We start from the raw sequence: 23,811 nt of genomic DNA, 5'->3' as shown, positions 1-23,811 counted from the left end.
GTATACTCTTGCATTTTTTTGTTGCCATCTTACATGTTCTTGATTTGCATACTTTTACTCTTGCAGTTTTCTTGTTGCCATCTTACATGTTCTTGATTTGCAAGAGTACTCTTGCATTTTGGTGTTGTTGCCTCTTACATGTTCTTGATTTTCATACTTTCACGCTTGCAGTTTTTTTGGGGGCCATTTTACATTTTCTTGATTTGCGTACTTACTATTGCAGTTCGTTTTGTTGCGATCTTACATGTTCTTGATTTGCATACTTTTACTCTTGCATTTTTTTGTTGCCATCTTACATGTTATTGATTTGCATACTTTTACTCTTGCATTTTTTTGTTGCCATCTTACATGTTCTTGATTTGCATACTTACTATTGCATTTTTTTGTTGCCATCTTACATTTTCTTGATTTGCATACTTTTACTCTTGCATTTTTTTGGTTGCCATCTTACATGTTCTTGATTTGCATACATTTACTCTTGCAGTTTTTTGTTGCCATCTTACATTTTCTTGATTTGCAAGAGTACTCTTGCATGTTTTTGTTGTTGCCATCTTACATGTTCTGGATTTCTGTACTTACTCTTGCATTTTTTTGTTGCCATCTTACATGTTCTTGATTTGCATACTTTTACTCTTGCAGTTTTCTTGTTGCCATCTTACATTTTCTTGATTTGCATACTTTTACTCTTGCAGGTTATTTTATGTCTTCTTACATGTTCTTGATTTGCATACTTACTATTGCATTTTTTTGTTGCCATCTTACATTTTCTTGATTTGCATACTTTTACTCTTGCAGTTTTTTTGTTACCATCTTACATGTTCTTGATTTGCATACTTACTCTTTCTTTTTTTTTTTGTTTCCATCTTTCATGTTCTTGATTTGCATACCTTTATTCTTGCAGGTTTTTTTGTTTCCAACTTACATTTTTTGGATTTGCATACCTTTACTCTTGCAGTTTTTATGTTTTCATCTTACATCTTCTTGATTTTCATACTTACTCTTGCTGGCCAGTGGGGATAACCCTTCATCTTTGCAAAGATCAGATCACCTGGCTTCCAGTCTCCTGCCATACTGATCAAATACAAAAGGAGCAAAACATCATTACTTAAATGACAACATGTGCCCCTCCCCTTCACAACCACCACCATCATCATCATCATCATCATCATCATCATCATCATCATCATCATCATCATCACCTCCATTCATCCATCTACACAGATATACAAGGCGTTCAAATGACAGTATTTATATAAGAAATTTTAAAAAAGGATATATATAATTAATGAGTCATTATTAAGAAGGAAGTTGGCAGGCATGAACGCACGCAGTGTCAACAACAAACATGCTAGCTGTAGGCTAACAGCAAGCGAACGCAGCCACAAAACAACACAGTCCCATGGCAAATGGAGCCTTCTACATAAAATACGGCTGGCAAATATCAGTAAGTTATTTACTTAAATGTCACCGCGGTCCGGACGATGTTTTCTCCCGGTGAAGCTCAGCTCCTTTTCCGCACAATCCAAACCACGTTTTCCGCTCCCGCGCATTACGTCACCAGACCGTACCATTACTGGCCAAAATAAAGGGGGGAGACTTACTTTGAAACGAAGCTAGATTGAAATAAAAAAGCATATATGTCTATTATTTTTGATGAATGAACATATATATATAGGAATACAATCGTGTCTACTAAAATTATCCCTTATAAATCGGCTTATAATTGTTAGGAATATGTGTAAAAGTGACAACACCCCGACGCTACAATGTCGATGAGAGCCGCCGTGTACGACGGCGTTGCCTAGTAACATTTTATCTCTATCGACAAGTATGTAAATAGGACGAGAAAAATCCACTTTGCCAGAGAAATCATGATAAAAACTATAATAGTGATTTTTCATTATGGCAATAAAAATATCATTACGAGGTATAAACGTTATTTAAACAAAATCCCCGGTAATGGTGGGCTATTCGGGTTGTTTAAAGTTCCACTGGCTATTTAGTGACATCTCGTGGCAATATTTGGAAGTACATGCAGGGCTGACTCATCGCGGATGCTGCTGTACTTTTATGGAAGTTGCAAACATCCACTTAAACACTTAAAAAATACTAGAAAATCAAAAGTTAAATTCCTGAACACTTTTTAAAATAATACTTCATAAAATTGTTGCATATTAGTATAATTACAAGTATGTGATTATGATGATAGTGAAAGGCCTGCTGAAATGAGATTTTCTTATTTAAACAGGGATAGCTATGTGTCATACTAGATCATTTCGCGATATTGCCATATTTTTGCTGAAAGGATTTAGTAGAGAACATCCACGATAAAGTTCTCAACTTTTGGTCGCTAATAAAAAAGCCTTGCCTGTACCGGAAGTAGCAGACGATGTGCGCGTGACGTCACAGGTTGTAGGGCTCCTCACATCCTCACATTGTTTACAATCATGGCCACCAGCAGCTAGAGCAATTCGGACCGAGAAAGCGACAATTTCCCCATTAATTTGAGCGAGGATGAAAGATTCGTGGATGAGGAAAGTGAGAGTGAAGGACTAGGGAAAAAAAGAAATAAAAGACGAGGCAGTGGGAGCGATTCAGATGTTATTAGACACATTTACTGGGATAATTCTGGAAAATCCCTTATCTGCTGATTGTTTTACTAGTGTTTTAGTGAGAGTATATGGTCTAACCTGTAAAACCTGAAGGTCGGCCCCACACCTTTTTTCAGCACCAGTCGACGGGTGGTGGCGATGCCCATCTCTGCCCTTCGCAAGGGACCCTCTTCGAAACACGATGTTTCGAAATGATCGCTGCATAATACACTGTACTTTGAGTGTGTGGTCCAATCCAACCGTGTTCGCTTGACATCTCTGTTCCAGAGTAAAGCTTGACTGTCATCTTTTGGGAATGTAAACAATGAAACATCAGCTGTGTTTGTGTTGCTAAAGGCGGCCGTAATACACCGCTTCCCACCTACAGCTTTCTTCTTTGACGTCTCCTCTATTCATTGAACAAATTGCAAAAGATTCAGCAACACAGATGTCCATAATACTGTGAAATTATGCGATGAAAACAGAGGACTTATAGCTGGGAACGGTGCTGGAATAAGATGTCCTCTACAATGCGTGACGTCATGTGCACGCGTCATCATACCGCGATGTTTTAGCATGATACTTCCGCGCGAAATTTAAAATTGCAATTTAGTAAACTAAAGCGGCCGTATTGGCATGTGTTGCAATGTTAATATTTCATCATTGATATATAAACTATCAGACTGCGTGAGATGTTCTTATTTAAGCGGGGATAGCAGGTCCATTCTATGTGTCATACTTCATCATTTCGCCACATTGCCATATTTTTGCTGAAAGGATTTAGTAGAGAACATCCACGATAAAGTTAGCAACTTTTGGTCGCTAATAAAAAAGCCTTGCCTGTACCGGAAGTAGCAGACGATGTGCGCGTGACATCACGGGTTGTGGAGCTCCTCACATCCTCACATTGTTTCCAATCATGGCCACCAGTAGCTAGAGCAATTCGGACCGAGAAAGCGACAATATTCCCATTAATTTGGGCGAGGATGAAAGATTCGTGGATGAGGAAAGTGAGAGTGAAGGACTAGGAAAAAAAAGAAAAAAAAAGACAAGGGCAGTGGGAGCGATTCAGATGTTATTAGACACATTTACTAGGATGATTCTGGAAAATTCCTTATCTGCTTATTGTGTTACTAGTGTTTTAGTGAGATTATATGGTCGTACCTGTAAAACCTGAAGTTCGGCCTCGCTGTCATAACTTGGCTTGGACATGCATGGTGTGTGCTCCTTCGACGCAGCGGGATTACAGGACGAGCCAGGCGTGAATTCAGGTACATGTTTTTTTATTTAAACACTATAATAAAAAATAAACAAACTAAGGGCGCTCACAAGGAGGCAGAAACTTGGCTAAACAGTACAAACGTGAAACAAAAACACTTGCTCGATTGGCATGAATGAACTAGGAACAGAAACAGCACGATGGCATGAATATAATAAACTATAAACAAAACTTGCACAATGGCATAACTACAAAAAAAACTTACACGGCATGGAACTATGGACAAGGACTTGAAGGAGGTACAGCATGGGTAGGGTGCGTGCGCATGTGAGGATCCCAGGACGAAGACAAGAAAAAGAGTGACTTAAATAGTTCTGATCATTAGTGAAAACAGGTGTGAGGCTGAGAACAGGGACGTGACAGGTGAAAACTAATGAGTTGGCATGGTAGCAAACAAAACCAGGAAGTGCAAAATGTGACTGAATGTCCTAAATCAAAAACATTACATGACAAAACAAAACATGATCCATAGGTGTGACACTCGCCCCTTTTTCAGCACCAGTCGACGGGTGGTGGCGATGCCCATCTCTGCCCTTCGCAAGGGACCCTCTTCGAAACACGATCTTTCTAAATGATCGCTGCATAATACACTGTACTTTGAGTGTGTGGTCCAATCCAACTGTGTTCGCTTGACATCTCTGTTCCAGAGTAAAGCTTGACTGTCATCTTTCGGGAATGTAAACAATGAAACACCGGCTGTGTTTGTCTTGCTAAAGGCGGCCGTAATACACCGCTTCCCACCTACAGCTTTCTTCTTTGACGTCTCCATTATTCATTGAACAAATTGCAAAAGATTCAGCAACACAGATGTCCAGAATACTGTGGAATTATGCGATGAAAACAGATGACTTATAGCTGGGAACGGTGCTGGAACAAGATGCTAAAACGTCGCGTCATCATACCGCGACGTTTTAGCATGATACTTCCGCGCGAAATTTAAAATTGCTTTTTAGTAAACTAAAGCGGCCGTATTGTCATGTGTTGTAATGTTAATATTTCATCATTGATATATAAACTATCAGACTGCGTGGTCGCTAGTAGTGGCTTTTAGTAGGCCTTTAAGATAGATTTGAAGACAGTGACAGTTTCACCTTAAAACGCATTATGTCAACTTACATGATTTTAAATGGATTATTTTGCAGTTGTTGTTTTTTTATGTGGGGACGGGGACTCCTTTAAAGGCGTGAAAGAGAGTGCAAGTGCGTACATGTGTCACAGATAAGAATAACACGCTGCAGATGGTGACCTCACAAGCAATTAGGCTCCCACACATCCTCGTGTCTTTTAAAGACAATGAAGGATGCTGATGCTTGAAGGACGGCCTCTTCAGCCACCGCACGCTCCCACTGAGGGGGTTAAGGGAGCAGAAGAGGCCAGGATGGGCCAGAGGAGAGGCGGATGAGACAGGTCTAGGCCCGTAGCCCAGGAATAACTCAGCTTGGCTGTACCGGGGGCCCCCCTGCCCAGCCTGCGAGGTGAGAGACCTCGGTGTTGGAGCCCCGCCAGCTTGGTGGGGTTCCTGCCCAGACAAGAAGAGGCGGCGATGGAGAGATGACAGTGGTGTGCAACGTGCGAGGACATGACTGAGCGCGTATCCTTCACCTCGCCAGACGAGGTGTTGGCAGACCCACTCAGTCTCCGAGGGCCGCGAAAGTCCGGCTAAAGCTCATTTGTTACTTCCTTGCCACGTCCTCGCTCACACGCTGAGAAGCGACCGGACTTTTTTCTGCGAGGAGGAGAATCGGAATGGCGTCCATGCACTCTGGACATCACGATGCTGACAGATACCCCCCCGTGATTTTAATTTGCCACTTCAATATCACCAGGGGTGTCCAAACTTTTTCCACAATTAAAGCATGCGGGGGCCGTTTTGATATTTTTCATTTTTTCAAACCATCCATTTTTTTCCATCCATTTTCAACCGCTTATTCCCTTTCGGGGTCGCGGGGGGCGCTGGCGCCTATCTCAGCTACAATCGGGCGGAAGGCGGGGTACACCCTGGACAAGTCGCCACCTCATCGCAGGGCCAACACAGATAGACAGACAACATTCACACTCACCTTCACACACTAGGGCCAATTTAGTGTTGCCAATCAACCTATCCCCAGGTGCATGTCTTTGGAAGTGGGAGGAAGCCGGAGTACCCGGAGGGAACCCACGCATTCACGGGGAGAACATGCAAACTCCACACAGAAAGATCCCGAGCCTGGATTTGAACCCAGGACTGCAGGACCTTCGTATTGTGAGGCAGACGCACTAACCCCTCTGCCACCGTGAAGCCCATTTTTTTCAAACCATAACAAAATATATGGATTTTGTTTGTTGTTTTGCCTTTAGGGGTCCCAGGGACCGTAAAGGGTCTAAGTCACGGGTGTCAAACTCAAATACAGAGTGGGCCAAAATTTAAACGGAACAAAGCTGAGGGTCAAGGTTGAACAAATTAACCTTTTAATAGGGACCCAAACACATGTTGCATTAAATATTGAATAAGCAAGGCTTATATAACTTTAGTGACATGCAAAATGCAGTTTCAAATAATAATAATAATAATAATAATAATGATAATAATAGGGCTTCACGGTGGCAGAGGGGTTAGTGCGTCTGTCTCACAATACAAAGGTCCTGCAGTCCTGGGTTCAAATCCAGGTTTGGGATCTTTCTGTGTGGAGTTTGCATGTTCTCCCCGTGAATGCGTGGCTTCCCTCCGGGTACTCCAGCTTCCTCCCACTTCCAAAGACATGCACCTGGGGATAGGCCCCTCCCACCTCCAAAGACATGCACCTGGGGATAGGCCCCTCCCACTTCCAAAGACATGCACCTGGGGATAGGCCCCTCCCACTTCCAAAGACATGCACCTGGGGATAGGCCCCTCCCACCTCCAAAGACATGCACCTGGGGATAGGCCCCTCCCACCTCCAAAGACATGCACCTGGGGATAGGCCCCTCCCACTTCCAAAGACATGCACCTGGGGATAGGGCCCCTCCCACCTCCAAAGACATGCACCTGGGGATAGGTTGATTGGCAACACTAAATGGTCCCTAGTGTGTGAATGTTGTCTGTCTATCTGTGTTGGCCCTGTGATGAGGTGGCGACTTGTCCAGGGTGTACCCCGCCTTCCGCCCGATTGTAGCTGAGATAGGCGCCAGCGCCCCCCGCCACCCCAAAAGGGAATAAGCGGTAGAAAATGGATGGATGGATGGATAATAATAATAATAATAGTAATAATAATAATAAAAATATCAATGGCATATCAAATAACATTTTAATAAAAATGTTATGCCTTTTTTTCTATTTGCAATCTTCTGAGGTAAATATCACATTTTTTCCACAGGCTAATAAAAAATTTGAAAATAAAATAACAATAATGAATGCACCAAACATTCAAGCTTTGAAGTAGCAAGAGAAAATGCATGAATATAACTTTAATTATCGGTCAGTTTGCTGGAAGTTTCCCGGAAGAGTTAGTGCTGCAAGGGGTTCCGGGTATTTGTTCTGTTGTGTTACGGTGCGGATGTTCACCCGAAATGTGTTTTGTCATTCTTGTTTGGTGTGGGTTCACAGTGTGGCGCATATTTGCAACAGTGCTAAAGTTGTTTATACGGCCACCCTCAGTGTGACCTGTATGGCTGTTGACCAAGTATGCCTTGCATTCATTTGTGTGTGTAAAAGCCACAAATATTACGTGACACGCTGTTAGTATGGAGGAAAAGCGGACGTGACGACAGGTTGTAGAGAACGCTAAAGGCAGTGCCTTAAATGCACGCCCCCAATATAGTTGTCCAGGTGGAAATCAGCAGAAATTCGGGAGAATGGTTGCCCCGGGAGATTTTCAGGAGAGGCACTGAACTTCGGGAGTCTATCGGGACAATTAGGAGGGTTGGCAAGTATGAGTATTAGCGGTGAATGTGGTGTTACAGCGGCACCGACGCTGTATAACACCGGCGGGCCAGCTCTAATGCTAAATTGATATTGCCTCAAGGGCCAAATTAAATTACACGGCGGGCCAGAGTTTGACACCCATGGTCTAAGTCATTAAAATGTTAAAAACAAGTCAAATTCTTTTTTATCTTTTTTTTATTTAACGCTTACAGTAAATCTCTACAGTATATCAACTTCAGGTTCATATAAAGCAAAAAAACAAAAACAGAAAGGTTTTATGCCTTTTCTGTCAAAGACAACTTAGTTTTTTGATAATAAAACTGAAATATGTAGTATTTCCCCCACTGCCCAAAGCATCCAGAAAGCAATGTTTGATGTGAATTAGAGCCTTGAAAAGATAAAAAATGCAGGACACCATTGATTTTAATTTATTATTATTTATGAGGTATTACAGTGAAAAGATAAATAAAATCCCATTAAATATATTTTGGATCCAAAAGGTGCCCCACTCATGAAGTGATACACTTTTATTAGTTGTTTTTCTTTTTTGCTTTCAACACTTAAGTGATTAGATCAACTTCAGATATATCTGTCGAGTTTACGTTTGAAATATAATTTTGCTTGTTTTATGCTCTTTTGTCAAATAAAACGTTGATGTATCTGTATGGCAAACACACAATGTATTCAGAGCTTTCCACAGAAAACATTTTAAAGTGAAATATTTGAATTAATTGGAGCTTTGAATAGGTGAATAATTTATTATAACATTGTTTTTTTTTGTTTTATTGAGCAACGGCAAAAAAAAAGAAAAAGAAAAAAAAACTGCCTGCATGGCAGCTTTGTGTCAACATTGCAACTTTTTCTCGTTAGATTTCAGCCACATTCCACTTTTTGTAATCTTTTTTAAATTTTTGCAATAGCATTTCCAGAATGTGTGGCGGGCCGGTAAACAATTAGCGGCGGGCCACAAATGGCCCCCGGGCCGCACTTTGGGCAACCCTGAATAACACGTTCATAGTTAAAGTTGAGGCACAGGATGGCTGCTGGAGAATGGAAAGACTTTGGAAAATATCGGAATGTTTTGACTCTCATACATCTCGTAGCATCAAATTCTCGGACCCCACACACACTATATTGCCGAAAATATTTGGCCACCAGCCTTTACTCACATATGAACTTGAATAGAATAGAAAATAATAGAATAAAATGGACTTTATCGTCATTATATTTGCATATAACGAGATTAAGGACTCCAATTTAGGTGCGGTAGTGTGAACAAATATGAGGTAAAATAAATAACACAAGAGGTAATAAAGGAAAAAAAAACAACAATTGAAATAAACAGACTACTATCCAAAAAAAAAAAAAAAAAGCAATCTTGTTCAATATACGAAACATTATAGAAATAAAAAGTACTGTACAATATACAGAACAAGACAAGAGTACCGAAGTAATGAAGAACAATCAGTGTCGGATGTATTGCACTCGAAGGGTAGTATTGCACAGTAGGGTATTAGGGTAGTGTGGAGAGGCGGAGTCAACGGGCCAACAGCGGGGTAGCGGTCCTACTCAAGATGGCGGCCAGGAGGCGGAGCGTGCTTGGAGCGACGCTGCAGCAATCCGAGTCAGGTGCGTAAACCACACACCTGCTCTCAATCCCTGCATCTTCTCCTGCAGTTTAAAAGGGGAGAAGGAGGTGCGATCGGGGCAGAAGACGGAGGAGAATGGACGGCAAAAGACGTCGAGAGCGACAAGATGAAAGATGAGCCCGCGAGGAAGACGCAGTCACCAGCCACCGAAAGGCGAGCTGAGACGAGCAGCAAAGGAGGTCGCGCTGGAAATCGGCACGACCGACTGGGAGCCAACACTGTCTATTGAAATAATAAACGAGTGTCAAACCTGCTACGAGGCGTCTTGTATCGATGGTCCATGCAACCCGCACGATGACGGCTGGAAACCTGTCACAGGTAGGATATTGTATAGTGCCGTCCCTTGTGTGGAGAGGCGGGGCCGGCAATCCGACAGCAAGGTAGGGCCCAAGATGGCGGCGAGGAGGCGTGGACAGCGAGCGAGCGGCGAGGCGGGGCGCTATCGTGATCAGGTGCACGGGGCGCCCACCTGGGCACAATCATCTAATCTCCTCGCAATGTGTAAAAGGGCAGCAGCAGAGAACAACGGGGCAGAAAGAGTTGGAGACGCAGAAGCGGACGCTGAGCGCAAGAGACGGAGAGCCACAGGAAGACACCGACGCGGAAAGCTGAAAAGCAAGCGAAACAGCGAGCAGGCACGCGGAATGCTGAAAAGCGACCCGACGAAAATTAAAGAAAGTCAAATCTGCTGGCAGTAATGTCAGTCCTTGGTGGTCCATGGAACCCGGACGGTGAGAGTCTGTCACACCTTGGAATTGTCCAAAATGTTTTGGTATCCTGGAGCATTCAAAGTTCCTTTCACTGGAACTAAGGGGCCAAGCCCAACTCCCGAAACACAACACCACACCATAATTCCCCCTCCATCAAATTTCACACTCGGCACAGTGCAGTCGGAAATGTAGCGTTCTCCTTCCTGGCAACCTACAAACCCAGACTGGTCCATCAGATTGCCAGATGGAAAAGCGTGAAGATGTCAGGTTCAAACACTGAATGACATCTACTAAACAGACAAGAAGCAAGGAACCATACACGGACAGAGTTCAATTTAGCTCATGAGGAGAACGCATGGAGCTGCACACTTACAGCGTAGTCACAGTCTCGCCCTACACTCTAAGACAGTGGTTCTCAATCTTTTTTCAGTGATGTACCCCCTGTGAACATCTTTTTAATTCAAGTACCCCTAATTAGAGCTAAGCATTTGTGGTTGAAAAAAAAAGAGATGAATAAGTAAAATACAGCACTGTCATCAGTTTCTGATTCATCAAATTATATAACAGTGCAAAAATATTGCTCATTTGTAGTGGTCTTTCTTGAACTATTTGGAAAAATAGACATAAAAATAACTAAAAACTTATTGAAAAATAAACAAGTGATTCAATTATAAATAAAGATTTCTCCACATAGACGTAATCATCAACTTAAAGCGCCCTCTTTGGGGATTGTAATAGAGATCCATCTGGATTCATCACCTTACTTCTTAACATTTCTTCACAAAAGAAGAAATCTTGAACATCAATATTTATGGAACAAATCTAGCTGTCAACACTGAATATTGCATTGTTGCATTTCTTTTCACACTTTATGAACTTACATTCATATTTTGTTGAAGTAATATTTTGATGTTGTTGCTATATTTAGAATATTTAAAGTACCCTTTGGCATACCTTCAAGTACCCCCAGGGGTATGCGTACCCCCATTTGAGAACCACTGCTCTACAGTTCAGTTCCCGTGTCCCTTTTTTTATTCAGGAGTTCCACAGTCAACATCACTGAGGTCGCCTCTAAAAGGAGTGATCACATATATTATACAAAGCAGTATAATACGTGACGGAAAGTGTTGGGGTCTTGTGATTTTGGCTTGTCTCTGCTTTGTCTGCGTACTGTCTTCTTATTTTCGTTGAGGTCCTTGAAGTCTTTAGATGTTAGTGGGCTAAAACAAAGATAACATTTGCGGCTGAGGCAGCCCCTCGGACAAAAAGTTTTTGTCCTTGCACAGATAGAAAAAGTACAGCTCAAGCACAATAGCTAACAACTATAGCAACAGACTTTAAGCATACTAAAGTTGTGGGATAATATATATATACATGATTATTCTAACAGATTCATCACTCCAGAGAAGACGTGTCCACTGCTCTAGAGTCCAGTGTCGACGTGCTTTACACCACAGCATCACACGCTTTGCCTTGGACTTGGTGATGTATGACTTAGATGCAGCTGTCGACCATGGAAACCCATTCCATGAAGCTCTCTGTGTACTGTACGTGGGCTAATTGGAAGGTCAGATGACGTTTGGAGCTCTGGAGTAACAGACTTTGCAGAAAGTCTTTGCACTATGTACTTCAGCCTCCACTGACCCCTCTCTGTCAGTTTATGTGGCCTACCACTCGGGGGCTGAGTTGCTGTTGTTCCCAAGCTCTTCACCTTTCTTATAATAAAGTTGACTTTGTTTCTACAAACATTTGTGAACGAATGGGCCACTTTCAGTGATTTCCACTTTCATAGGATGCTACCTGTGCAACAAATCCAGTCGTGAAATGTCCTTGCTCCTAAACAGAGGTGGGTAGTAAAGCGCTACATTTACTGCGTTACATCTACTTGAGTAACTTTTGGGATAAATTGTACTTCTAAGAGTAGTTTTAATGCAACATACTTTTACTTTTACTCGAGTATATTTATAGAGAAGAAACGCTACTTTTACTCTGCTCCATTTATCTACATTCAGCTCTTTACTCACTCCTGATTTTTATCGATTGTTGATGCACGCTTTGTTTGTTTTGATTTTGTCAGACAGACCTTCAAAGTAGGATCCATCACATGCCTGCGTTTCACCAATCAAATGCAGTCACTGGTGACGTTTGACTCCGTTTCACCAATCAAATAGAGCCAGGCGGTCACATGATTAACTGCACACTTTTTCCAATTTTTTTTTTAATAAACCTTTATTTATAAATTTCAACATTTACAAACAGTTGAAAATAATAATCAAAGTAAGTACAAAAACAGTACAAAACCATATAAAAACCATACAAAACAGCGCCAGGGGGTTGTAAATTCAAAGTAACTAAAATAGAATGCAAAAAAAATATATATAAAAAAAAAAAAAAAATATATATATATATATATATATAAAATCAACAAAGTGCAAAAGCCATATGCTCACTCATTCTCAGTAAATAACTTACATTTGGAACACAGCATCATCGTTTTCACAGCTTTTTGGTTGTTAAGAGGTAGTGTTTTAATGAGTTTTAAATCTTTTTTAAAGGCACATAAAACAGGCCGGGTATTGAGAAACTTACATTTATGAATATAAAACTTAGCCAATAGTACAATGAGCTTGCAAAGGTAAAATTCATTTTCAAAAATGTTTTCAATACAGTGTAAAATCAAATATATATTATTTAATATATATTATTGTTTTAGTTGCTTAAGAGATATTCCTGGCTCTGAATTTTCTATTTTTGTGTTTTTGTGCATTACTTGTTGCCGTCGTCATTAAACAAACATGTCACTCATCAGTTACTCAGTACTTGAGTAGTTTTTTCCACAACATACTTTTTACTTTTACTCAAGTAAATATTTGGGTGACTACTCCTTACTTTTACTTGAGTAATACATCTGTAAAGTAACAGTACTCTTACTTGAGTACAAATTCTGGCTCCTCTATCCACCTCTGCTCCTTAATATTCCAAAGTCAACTTCAACAAGATAGGATGGAGCTAGACCGTGTAGTATTTTATACTTAAGTAGTAAAACCATAAAATCACATTTTAAATGCACAGGAAGCCAGTGTAAATGAGCCGGTATAGGTGTAATATGATCCAATTTCAAGAAGGTTCTAATGTAATAATACAGTAAAAATGTGCACCCTGAAGAGTGAAAAATGCATAAAGATCTTGGAACTCCTAAAATAATCGATAGTGGACTGCTGGATCACTCCTGAGTGGCAATAAAGGGCACCTTAACTGGACTTGAATGAGGGATGGCGTCCTTGAGCTGGTGTGTGTTTGATGTGTGTGTGTGTGTGTGTGTGTGTGTGTGTGTGTGTGTGTGTGTGTGTGTGTGTGTGTGTGTGTGTGTGTGTGTGTGTGTGTGTGTGTCATACACATGGATTGGCATCTTTCCCCATTTTAGGGCTGGCAACTCTTCAACATGTTGAGGAGAAGCCCCATGAGAATGATGAAGTAGTCACCAGACAGGTCAGGGTGTTCATTAACACCAGTGCAAGATGGCTTGATAAATACGTGCTCGACTCAGATCTTGGTGTGTCTAAACATCAGGGAAATAGCGACTAGAAACTGTAAAACATTTGTTTTTGGTTTGCTATCATCCACCCATCCATTTCCTACCGCTTGTCCCTATCAGGGTAGCGCGCGGGGGGTTTGGGGCAATAGCACCACCAGTGAAGAATTTAGCCTCATACCGCCATAAATAAATATACCATATTCTTACCATGAATTGATTAACTTGGACCCCGACTTAAACAAGTTGAAAAACTTATTGGGGTGTTACCATTTAGTGGTCATTTGTACCGAATATGTACTGTACTGTGCAATCTACTAATAAAAGTTTCAATCAATCAATCAATTTCGTAGGCATAATGATGCAATATGTACATGCAGCTAGCCTCATTAGCATGTTAGCATCGATTAGCTTGCTGTCATGCACTGACCAATTATGCCTGAACTGATTAACACTCCGACAAGTCAATCACATCAACAAAGCTCAGCCGTGTTGCAATCACGCACAGTATAAAAAGTTTGGTGGACAAAATGAAACAGAGAAAAAGTGGCAATTCCGGAGGCATAATGATGCAATACGTAAATGCAGCCAGCCTCAATAGCATGTGAGCATCAATTAGCTTGCTGTCATGCACTGACCAAATGTGCCTGATCTGATTAACACTCCGACAAGTCAATCACATCAACAAAGCTCAGCCGTGTTGCAATCACGCACAGTATAAAACGTATGGTGGACAAAATGAGACAGCGAAAAAGTGGCATAAAAGTGGCAATTCTGGAGGCATAATGATGCAATATGTACATGGAGCTAGCCTCATTCGCATGTTAGCATCGATTAGCTTGCTGTCATGCACTGACCAGATATGCCTGATCTGATTAACACTCCGACAAGTCAATTCCATCAACAAAGCTCAGTCGTGTTGCAGTCACGCACAGTATAAAAAGTTTGGTGGACAAAATGAGACAGAGTAAAAGTGGCAATGATGCAATATGTACATGCAGCTAGCCTCAAAAGCATGTTAGCATCGATTAGCTTGCTGTCATGCACTGACCAAATATGCCTGAACTGATTAAGACTCCGAAAAGTCAATCACATCAACAAAGATCAGCCGTGTTGCAATCACGCACAGTATAAAAAGTTTGGTGGACAAAATGAGACAGCGAAAAAGTGGCATAAAAGTGGCAATTCCGGAGGCATAATGATGCAATATGTACATGGAGCTAGCCTCATTCGCATGTTAGCATCGATTAGCTTGCTGTCATGCACTGACCAGATATGCCTGATCTGATTAACACTCCGACAAGTCAATCCCATCAACAAAGCTCAGTCGGGTTGCAGTCACGCACAGTATAAAAAGTTTGGTGGACAAAATGAGACAGCGTAAAAGTGGCAATGATGCAATATGTACATGCAGCTAGCCTCAAAAGAATGTTAGCATCGATTAGCTTGCTGTCATGCACTGACCAAATATGCCTGAACTGATTAAGACTCCGAAAAGTCAATCACATCAACAAAGATCAGCCGTGTTGCAGTCACGCACAGTATAAAAAGTTTGGTGGACAAAATGAGACAGCGAAAAAGTGGCATAAAAGTGGCAATTCTAGAGGCATAATGATGCAATATGTACATGGAGCTAGCCTCATTCGCATGTTAGCATCGATTAGCTTGCTGTCATGCACTGACCAGATATGCCTGATCTGATTAACACTCCGACAAGTCAATCCCATCAACAAAGCTCAGTCGTGTTGCAGTCACGCAAATAATAAAATGTTTGGTGGACAAAATGAGACAGAGTAAAAGTGGCAATGATGCAATATGTACATGCAGCTAGCCTCAAAAGCATGTTAGCATCGATTAGCTTGCTGTCATGCACTGACCAAATATGCCTGAACTGATTAAGACTCCGAAAAGTCAATCACATCAACAAAGATCAGCCGTGTTGCAATCACGCACAGTATAAAAAGTTTGGTGGACAAAATGAGACAGCGAAAAAGTGGCATAAAAGTGGCAATTCCGGAGGCATAATGATGCAATATGTACATGGAGCTAGCCTCATTCGCATGTTAGCATCGATTAGCTGCTGTCATGCACTGACCAGATATGCCTGATCTGATTAACACTCCGACAAGTCAATCCCATCAACAAAGCTCAGTCGTGTTGCAGTCACGCACAGTATAAAAAGTTTGGTGGACAAAATGAGACAGAGTAAAAGTGGCAATGATGCAATATGTACATGCAGCTAGCCTCAATAGCATGTGAGCATCAATTAGCTTGCTGTCATGCACTGACCAATTATGCCTGAACTGATTAAGACTCCGACAAGTCAATAACATCAACAAAGCTCAGCCATGTTGCAATCACACACAGTATAAAAAGTTTGGTGGACAAAATGAGACAGAGAAAAAGTGGTCAAAAAGTGGCAATTCCGGAGGCATAATGATGCAATATGTACATGGAGCTAGCCTCATTCGCATGTTAGCATCGATTAGCTTGCTGTCATGCACTGACCAGATATGCCTGATCGGATTAACACTCCGACAAGTCAATCCCATCAACAAAGCTCAGTCGTGTTGCAGTCACGCACAGTATAAAAAGTTTGGTGGACAAAATGAGACAGAGTAAAAGTGGCAATGATGCAATATGTACATGCAGCTAGCCTCAAAAGCATGTTAGCATCGATTAGCTTGCTGTCATGCACTGACCAAATATGCCTGAACTGATTAAGACTCCGAAAAGTCAATCACATCAACAAAGATCAGCCGTGTTGCAATCACGCACAGTATAAAAAGTTTGGTGGACAAAATGAGACAGCGAAAAAGTGGCATAAAAGTGGCAATTCCGGAGGCATAATGATGCAATATGTACATGGAGCTAGCCTCATTCGCATGTTAGCATCGATTAGCTTGCTGTCATGCACTGACCAGATATGCCTGATCTGATTAACACTCCGACAAGTCAATCCCATCAACAAAGCTCAGTCGTGTTGCAGTCACGCACAGTATAAAAAGTTTGGTGGACAAAATGAGACAGAGTAAAAGTGGCAATGATGCAATATGTACATGCAGCTAGCCTCAAAAGCATGTTAGGATCGATTAGCTTGCTGTCATGCACTGACCAAATATGCCTGAACTGATTAAGACTCCGAAAAGTCAATCACATCAACAAAGATCAGCCGTGTTGCAATCACGCACAGTATAAAAAGTTTGGTGGACAAAATGAGACAGCGAAAAAGTGGCATAAAAGTGGCAATTCCGGAGGCATAATGATGCAATATGTACATGGAGCTAGCCTCATTCGCATGTTAGCATCGATTAGCTTGCTGTCATGCACTGACCAGATATGCCTGATCTGATTAACACTCCGACAAGTCAATCCCATCAACAAAGCTCAGTCGTGTTGCAGTCACGCACAGTATAAAAAGTTTGGTGGACAAAATGAGACAGCGTAAAAGTGGCAATGATGCAATATGTACATGCAGCTAGCCTCAAAAGCATGTTAGCATCGATTAGCTTGCTGTCATGCACTGACCAAATATGCCTGAACTGATTAAGACTCCGAAAAGTCAATCACATCAACAAAGATCAGCCGTGTTGCAGTCACGCACAGTATAAAAAGTTTGGTGGACAAAATGAGACAGCGAAAAAGTGGCATAAAAGTGGCAATTCTAGAGGCATAATGATGCAATATGTACATGGAGCTAGCCTCATTCGCATGTTAGCATCGATTAGCTTGCTGTCATGCACTGACCAGATATGCCTGATCTGATTAACACTCCGACAAGTCAATCCCATCAACAAAGCTCAGTCGTGTTGCAGTCACGCAAATAATAAAATGTTTGGTGGACAAAATGAGACAGAGTAAAAGTGGCAATGATGCAATATGTACATGCAGCTAGCCTCAAAAGCATGTTAGCATCGATTAGCTTGCTGTCATGCACTGACCAAATATGCCTGAACTGATTAAGACTCCGAAAAGTCAATCACATCAACAAAGATCAGCCGTGTTGCAATCACGCACAGTATAAAAAGTTTGGTGGACAAAATGAGACAGCGAAAAAGTGGCATAAAAGTGGCAATTCCGGAGGCATAATGATGCAATATGTACATGGAGCTAGCCTCATTCGCATGTTAGCATCGATTAGCTGCTGTCATGCACTGACCAGATATGCCTGATCTGATTAACACTCCGACAAGTCAATCCCATCAACAAAGCTCAGTCGTGTTGCAGTCACGCACAGTATAAAAAGTTTGGTGGACAAAATGAGACAGAGTAAAAGTGGCAATGATGCAATATGTACATGCAGCTAGCCTCAATAGCATGTGAGCATCAATTAGCTTGCTGTCATGCACTGACCAATTATGCCTGAAATGATTAAGACTCCGACAAGTCAATAACATCAACAAAGCTCAGCCATGTTGCAATCACACACAGTATAAAAAGTTTGGTGGACAAAATGAGACAGAGAAAAAGTGGTCAAAAAGTGGCAATTCCGGAGGCATAATGATGCAATATGTACATGGAGCTAGCCTCATTCGCATGTTAGCATCGATTAGCTTGCTGTCATGCACTGACCAGATATGCCTGATCTGATTAACACTCCGACAAGTCAATCCCATCAACAAAGCTCAGTCGTGTTGCAGTCACGCACAGTATAAAAAGTTTGGTGGACAAAATGAGACAGAGAAAAAGTGGCACAAAAGACGTCTTACGGAGAAAGTCGTACATGTAAATCAAACTATGATGAGTTCAAGGACTGCTGGAATGAGTAGGACAAAACAGCGCTAGCCAAGTACGCTCATCGGTGAAGCATGTTTTATGTTAACAGTGGGATTTTGAACAATTAGGAAGGTTTGTGATCTACAGAAAATATATAGAAACAAAAATATATGTTTTTCTTCATTTTATATAGCTCGGTTGTGAGAGTGGTCGTGCCAGCAACTTGGGGGTTCCAGGTTCGATCCCCGCTTCCGCCATTCTAGTCACTGCTGTCGTGTAAATGTAAAATAATTAAAGTAGTTAGTCAGTTAGGGTTAAAAGCACGCTTTATTGTATTTTAATCTTTGGTTCACTTCTTTTTTCACGTATGTGACTGTTGGGAAGATTAAAGGGCTTACCAATTATTAAAAGGTGAATACACCCAATTTGTTCTGCTTATTACACAGCTTCTTTTTACGCTTGTATGACAGAACACAATGCTTACTGCAAGGGATGCACAAAGTGGGGCCTGGGGGCCAAATGTGGCCCCTTGTGTCATTTTGTTTGGCCCCTCCAAAGTAATACATATTCATACTGACCCCTTTCAAGCAGCACAATCATTGATGGCATGTCTGCAGGCTTAATTTGTACAAAGTCAGCAGATTTGACCCTAAAACACTGGCTGCTCAGTCACAAGAAATTAGCCGTAAAATCATCTGTGGTACTATTGTTTCAGTTGCAGCATTTCTGTCAACGAAGATTTACGTCTGTCTTTGATAGTAGGCTTACATAGCTAATATAGACACTTACATCATGTGTTGCCTTCATTATAACACTTATATAATACTTTTAAAGTAATTTTGATAGTAGGCTAATATAGCTAATATAGACACATCATGTGTTGCCTTCATTACAACACTTATATAATACTTTTAAAGTCATTTTGATAGTAGGCTAATATAGCTAATATAGACACTTACATCATGTGTTGCCTTCATTACAACACTTATATAATACTTTTAAAGTCATTTTGATAGTAGGCTAATATAGCTAATATAGACACTTACATCATGTGTTGCCTTCATTATAACACTTATATAAGACTTTTAAAGTCATTTTGATAGTAGGCTAATATAGCTGATATAGACACTTACATCATGTGTTGCCTTCATCAAAACACTTATCAATACTTTTTAAAATAATTTTGATAGTAGGCTTACATAGCTAATATAGACACTTACATCATGTGTTGCCTTCATTATAACACTTATGTAAGACTTTTAAAGTCATTTTGATAGTAGGCTAATATAGCTAATATAGACACTTACATCATGTGTTGCCTTCATCAAAACACTTATCAATACTTTTTAAAATAATTTTGATAGTAGGCTTACATAGCTAATATAGACACTTACATCATGTGTTCCCTTCATTATAACACTTATATAAGACTTTTAAAGTCATTTTGATAGTAGGCTAATATAGCTGATATAGACACTTACATCATGTGTTGCCTTCATCAAAACACTTATCAATACTTTTTAAAATAATTTTGATAGTAGGCTTACATAGCTAATATAGACACTTACATCATGTGTTGCCTTCATTATAACACTTATATAAGACTTTTAAAGTAATTTTGATAATAGGCTAATATCACTAATATAGACACTTACATCAAGTGGCGACGGCGTGGCGCAGTGGAAGAGTGGCCGTGCGCAACCCGAGGGTCACTGGTTCAAATCCCACCTAGAACCAACCTCGTCATGTCCATTGTGTCCTGAGCAAGACACTTCACCCTTGCTCCTGATGGGTGCTGGTTGGCGCCTTGCATGGCAGCTCCCTCCATCAGTGTGTGAATGTGTGTGTGAATGGGTAAATGTGGAAGTAGTGTCAAAGCGCTTTGAGTACCTTGAAGGTAGAAAAGCGCTATACAAGTACAACCCATTTATCATTTATAAGTGTTGCCTTCATCACAACACTTATCAATACTTTTAAAATAATTTTGATAGTAGGCTTACATAGCTAATATAGACACTTACATCATGTGTTGCCATCATTATAACACTTGTATAAGACTTTTAAAGTCATTTTGATAGTAGGCTAATATAGCTGATATAGACACTTACATCATGTGTTGCCTTCATCAAAACACTTATCAATACTTTTTAAAATAATTTTGATAGTAGGCTTACATAGCTAATATAGACACTTACATCATGTGTTGCCTTCATTATAACACTTATGTAAGACTTTTAAAGTCATTTTGATAGTAGGCTAATATAGCTAATATAGACACTTACATCATGTGTTGCCTTCATCAAAACACTTATCAATACTTTTTAAAATAATTTTGATAGTAGGCTTACATAGCTAATATAGACACTTACATCATGTGTTCCCTTCATTATAACACTTATATAAGACTTTTAAAGTCATTTTGATAGTAGGCTAATATAGCTGATATAGACACTTACATCATGTGTTGCCTTCATCAAAACACTTATCAATACTTTTTAAAATAATTTTGATAGTAGGCTTACATAGCTAATATAGACACTTACATCATGTGTTCCCTTCATTATAACACTTATATAAGACTTTTAAAGTCATTTTGATAGTAGGCTAATATAGCTGATATAGACACTTACATCATGTGTTGCCTTCATCAAAACACTTATCAATACTTTTTAAAATAATTTTGATAGTAGGCTTACATAGCTAATATAGACACTTACATCATGTGTTGCCTTCATTATAACACTTATATAAGACTTTTAAAGTAATTTTGATAATAGGCTAATATCACTAATATAGACACTTACATCAAGTGGCGACGGCGTGGCGCAGTGGAAGAGTGGCCGTGCGCAACCCGAGGGTCACTGGTTCAAATCCCACCTAGAACCAACCTCGTCATGTCCATTGTGTCCTGAGCAAGACACTTCACCCTTGCTCCTGATGGGTGCTGGTTGGCGCCTTGCATGGCAGCTCCCTCCATCAGTGTGTGAATGTGTGTGTGAATGGGTAAATGTGGAAGTAGTGTCAAAGCGCTTTGAGTACCTTGAAGGTAGAAAAGCGCTATACAAGTACAACCCATTTATCATTTATAAGTGTTGCCTTCATCACAACACTTATCAATACTTTTAAAATAATTTTGATAGTAGGCTTACATAGCTAATATAGACACTTACATCATGTGTTGCCATCATTATAACACTTGTATAAGACTTTTAAAGTCATTTTGATAGTAGGCTAATATAGCTAATATAGACACTTACATCATATGTTGCTTTCATTATAATACTTTTAAAGTCATTTTGATAGTAGGCTAATATCGCTAATATAGACACTTACATCATGTGTTGCCTTTATTATAACACTTATATAATACTTTTAAAGTAATTTTAATTGTATGCTAATTAAGCTAATATAGACACTTACATCATGTGTTGCCTTTATTATAACACTTATATAATACTTTTAAAGTAATTTTAATTGTATGCTAATTAAGCTAATATAGACACTTACATCATGTGTTGCCTTCATTACAAAACTTATGCTTTTTGCGACTCCCGACAGATTTTTTGTTGTTGTATTTTTGGTCCAATATAGTTCTTTCAACATTTTGGGTTGCCGACCCCTGGCCCAAGTGATTAAGTTCTATTAATTTTCTTCATAATCCACCGTGAGGGAAAGCCTCAGAGGTTAAGACTGAGGTTTGAACTTCCACGTTTGGGAGACACTAACGAGGCATGGGTGTTGAAGAAAAAGGCGTGGAAGATGCAGTGTGGTGCATGTTCTGAGGGTGGCGCCCTAGAGCTTCTCAGGAATATGGATGACGCTGGTCTGGTTGGAGTGAAGTGAGCAAAGAGGGAAGACAGGAAGACTCGGCCCTCGGACAGCAGGTGAGTGTGTGAAGGCAGGGATGACAGATGCTTCTGTCAGCGTTCCAACAGTCGCCGCTTTGTGGGAGCTGCGCAGATGCCTGAAGGACCCCTCCCCTTCCTCTCAGCATCTCCATGCCCTCTCCTCCCGTCCCTCCATTGCTGTCAACAGGCTGTGAAGAGGGGCTAACAAGACAGGCGCGCTCCTCTCAGCGGTGAAGTGACCGCTCTGGCACAGGAGAAGACGGGCGGCGGGCCCAGGTGATGGAGAGGCGCGGCTCCGCAGCCTGAGGCTTTGAGGGGTCTTGTCAGCAGAAGGGCGGGGGTTATAAATGTGGGGGTCATCGCGCGAGGACAGGGGAAGGGCTCTCTCGCTGGGCTAGGGAGCCGGATGGGGCGTGGGGGTCCGTGGCAGTGGCGCCTGCGAGGAAAGCAGATGTTTTCGCTCGGGGGCAAGCCAAGTTTGCCGAGCAACCTTCAGCTGCTTGGAGGTCAGCTGTTTAATCAGGACAATTTGCAGGCAAACGCTTCAACTTTGATACAACAACGTATTCATTATGGAGCCGGGCCATAGGGCAGAGGGTTGTAGTGGAACATCACACCCCGCTGCTTTGGAGCCGCCGTCAGGCTGACCAGCCAAGGATGGCTGGCAGAGGTGCAGATGTCCCGGCACTGGAATCTGACCACTGTCATGTGACATGTGTTACTAATGTCCCGGCACTGGAATCTGACCACTGTCATGTGACATGTGTTACTAATGTCCCGGCACTGGAATCTGACCACTGTCATGTGACATGTGTTACAGATGTCCCGGCACTGGAATCTGACCACTGTCATGTGACATGTGTTACTAATGTCTCGGCACTGGAATCTGACCACTGTCATGTGACATTTGTTATAGATGTCCCAGCACTGGAATCTGACCACTGTCATGTGACATTTGTTACAGATGTCCTGGCACTAGAATCTGACCACTGTCATGTGACATGTGTTACTAATGTCCCGGCACTGGAATCTGACCACTGTCATGTGACATTTGTTATAGATGTCCCAGCACTGGAATCTGACCACTGTCATGTGACATGTGTTACAGATGTCCCGGCACTGGAATCTGACCACTGTCATGTGACATGTGTTACTAATGTCCCGGCACTGGAATCTGACCACTGTCATGTGACATTTGTTATAGATGTCCCAGCACTGGAATCTGACCACTGTCATGTGACATTTGTTACAGATGTCCTGGCACTAGAATCTGACCACTGTCATGTGACATTTGTTACAGATGTCCCAGCACTGGAATCTGACCACTGTCATGTGACATTTGTTACAGATGTCCTGGCACTAGAATCTGACCACTGTCATGTGACATTTGTTACAGATGTCCCAGCACTGGAATCGGACCACTGTCATGTGACATGTGTTACAGATGTCCCGGCACTGGAATCTGACCACTGTCATGTGACATTTGTTATAGATGTCCCAGCACTGGAATCTGACCACTGTCATGTGACATTTGTTACAGATGTCCTGGCACTAGAATCTGACCACTGTCATGTGACATGTGTTACAGATGTCCTGGCACTAGAAT

General features: G+C 41.2%; 2 protein-coding genes across 4 annotated transcripts in view; both read right to left on the bottom strand.

The window, feature by feature from the left end:
* Positions 1–1,569, bottom strand: part of LOC133539243 (PC4 and SFRS1-interacting protein-like) — a 70,262-nt gene extending 68,693 nt beyond the window's left edge. Inside the window, exons 1-2 of the mRNA XM_061881416.1 lie at positions 1,458–1,569; positions 999–1,071 (exon numbers count right to left, since the gene is read on the bottom strand). Coding sequence (XP_061737400.1) covers positions 999–1,070 — 72 coding nt within the window. The 5' untranslated portion in view covers position 1,071; positions 1,458–1,569. The remainder of the gene's footprint in view (positions 1–998; positions 1,072–1,457) is intronic.
* Positions 1–23,811, bottom strand: part of psip1a (PC4 and SFRS1 interacting protein 1a) — a 594,174-nt gene that overhangs the window by 259,014 nt on the left and 311,349 nt on the right. The gene's annotated exons all lie outside the window — the stretch shown is intronic.

The sequence above is a fragment of the Nerophis ophidion genome, linkage group LG20 (genome assembly GCF_033978795.1).
Source record: "Nerophis ophidion isolate RoL-2023_Sa linkage group LG20, RoL_Noph_v1.0, whole genome shotgun sequence".
In the NCBI taxonomy this organism is placed as follows: Eukaryota; Metazoa; Chordata; class Actinopteri; order Syngnathiformes; family Syngnathidae; genus Nerophis; species Nerophis ophidion.
Note: the sequence above shows the minus strand (reverse complement) of the source record. Positions and strands in the feature narration are given on the sequence as shown.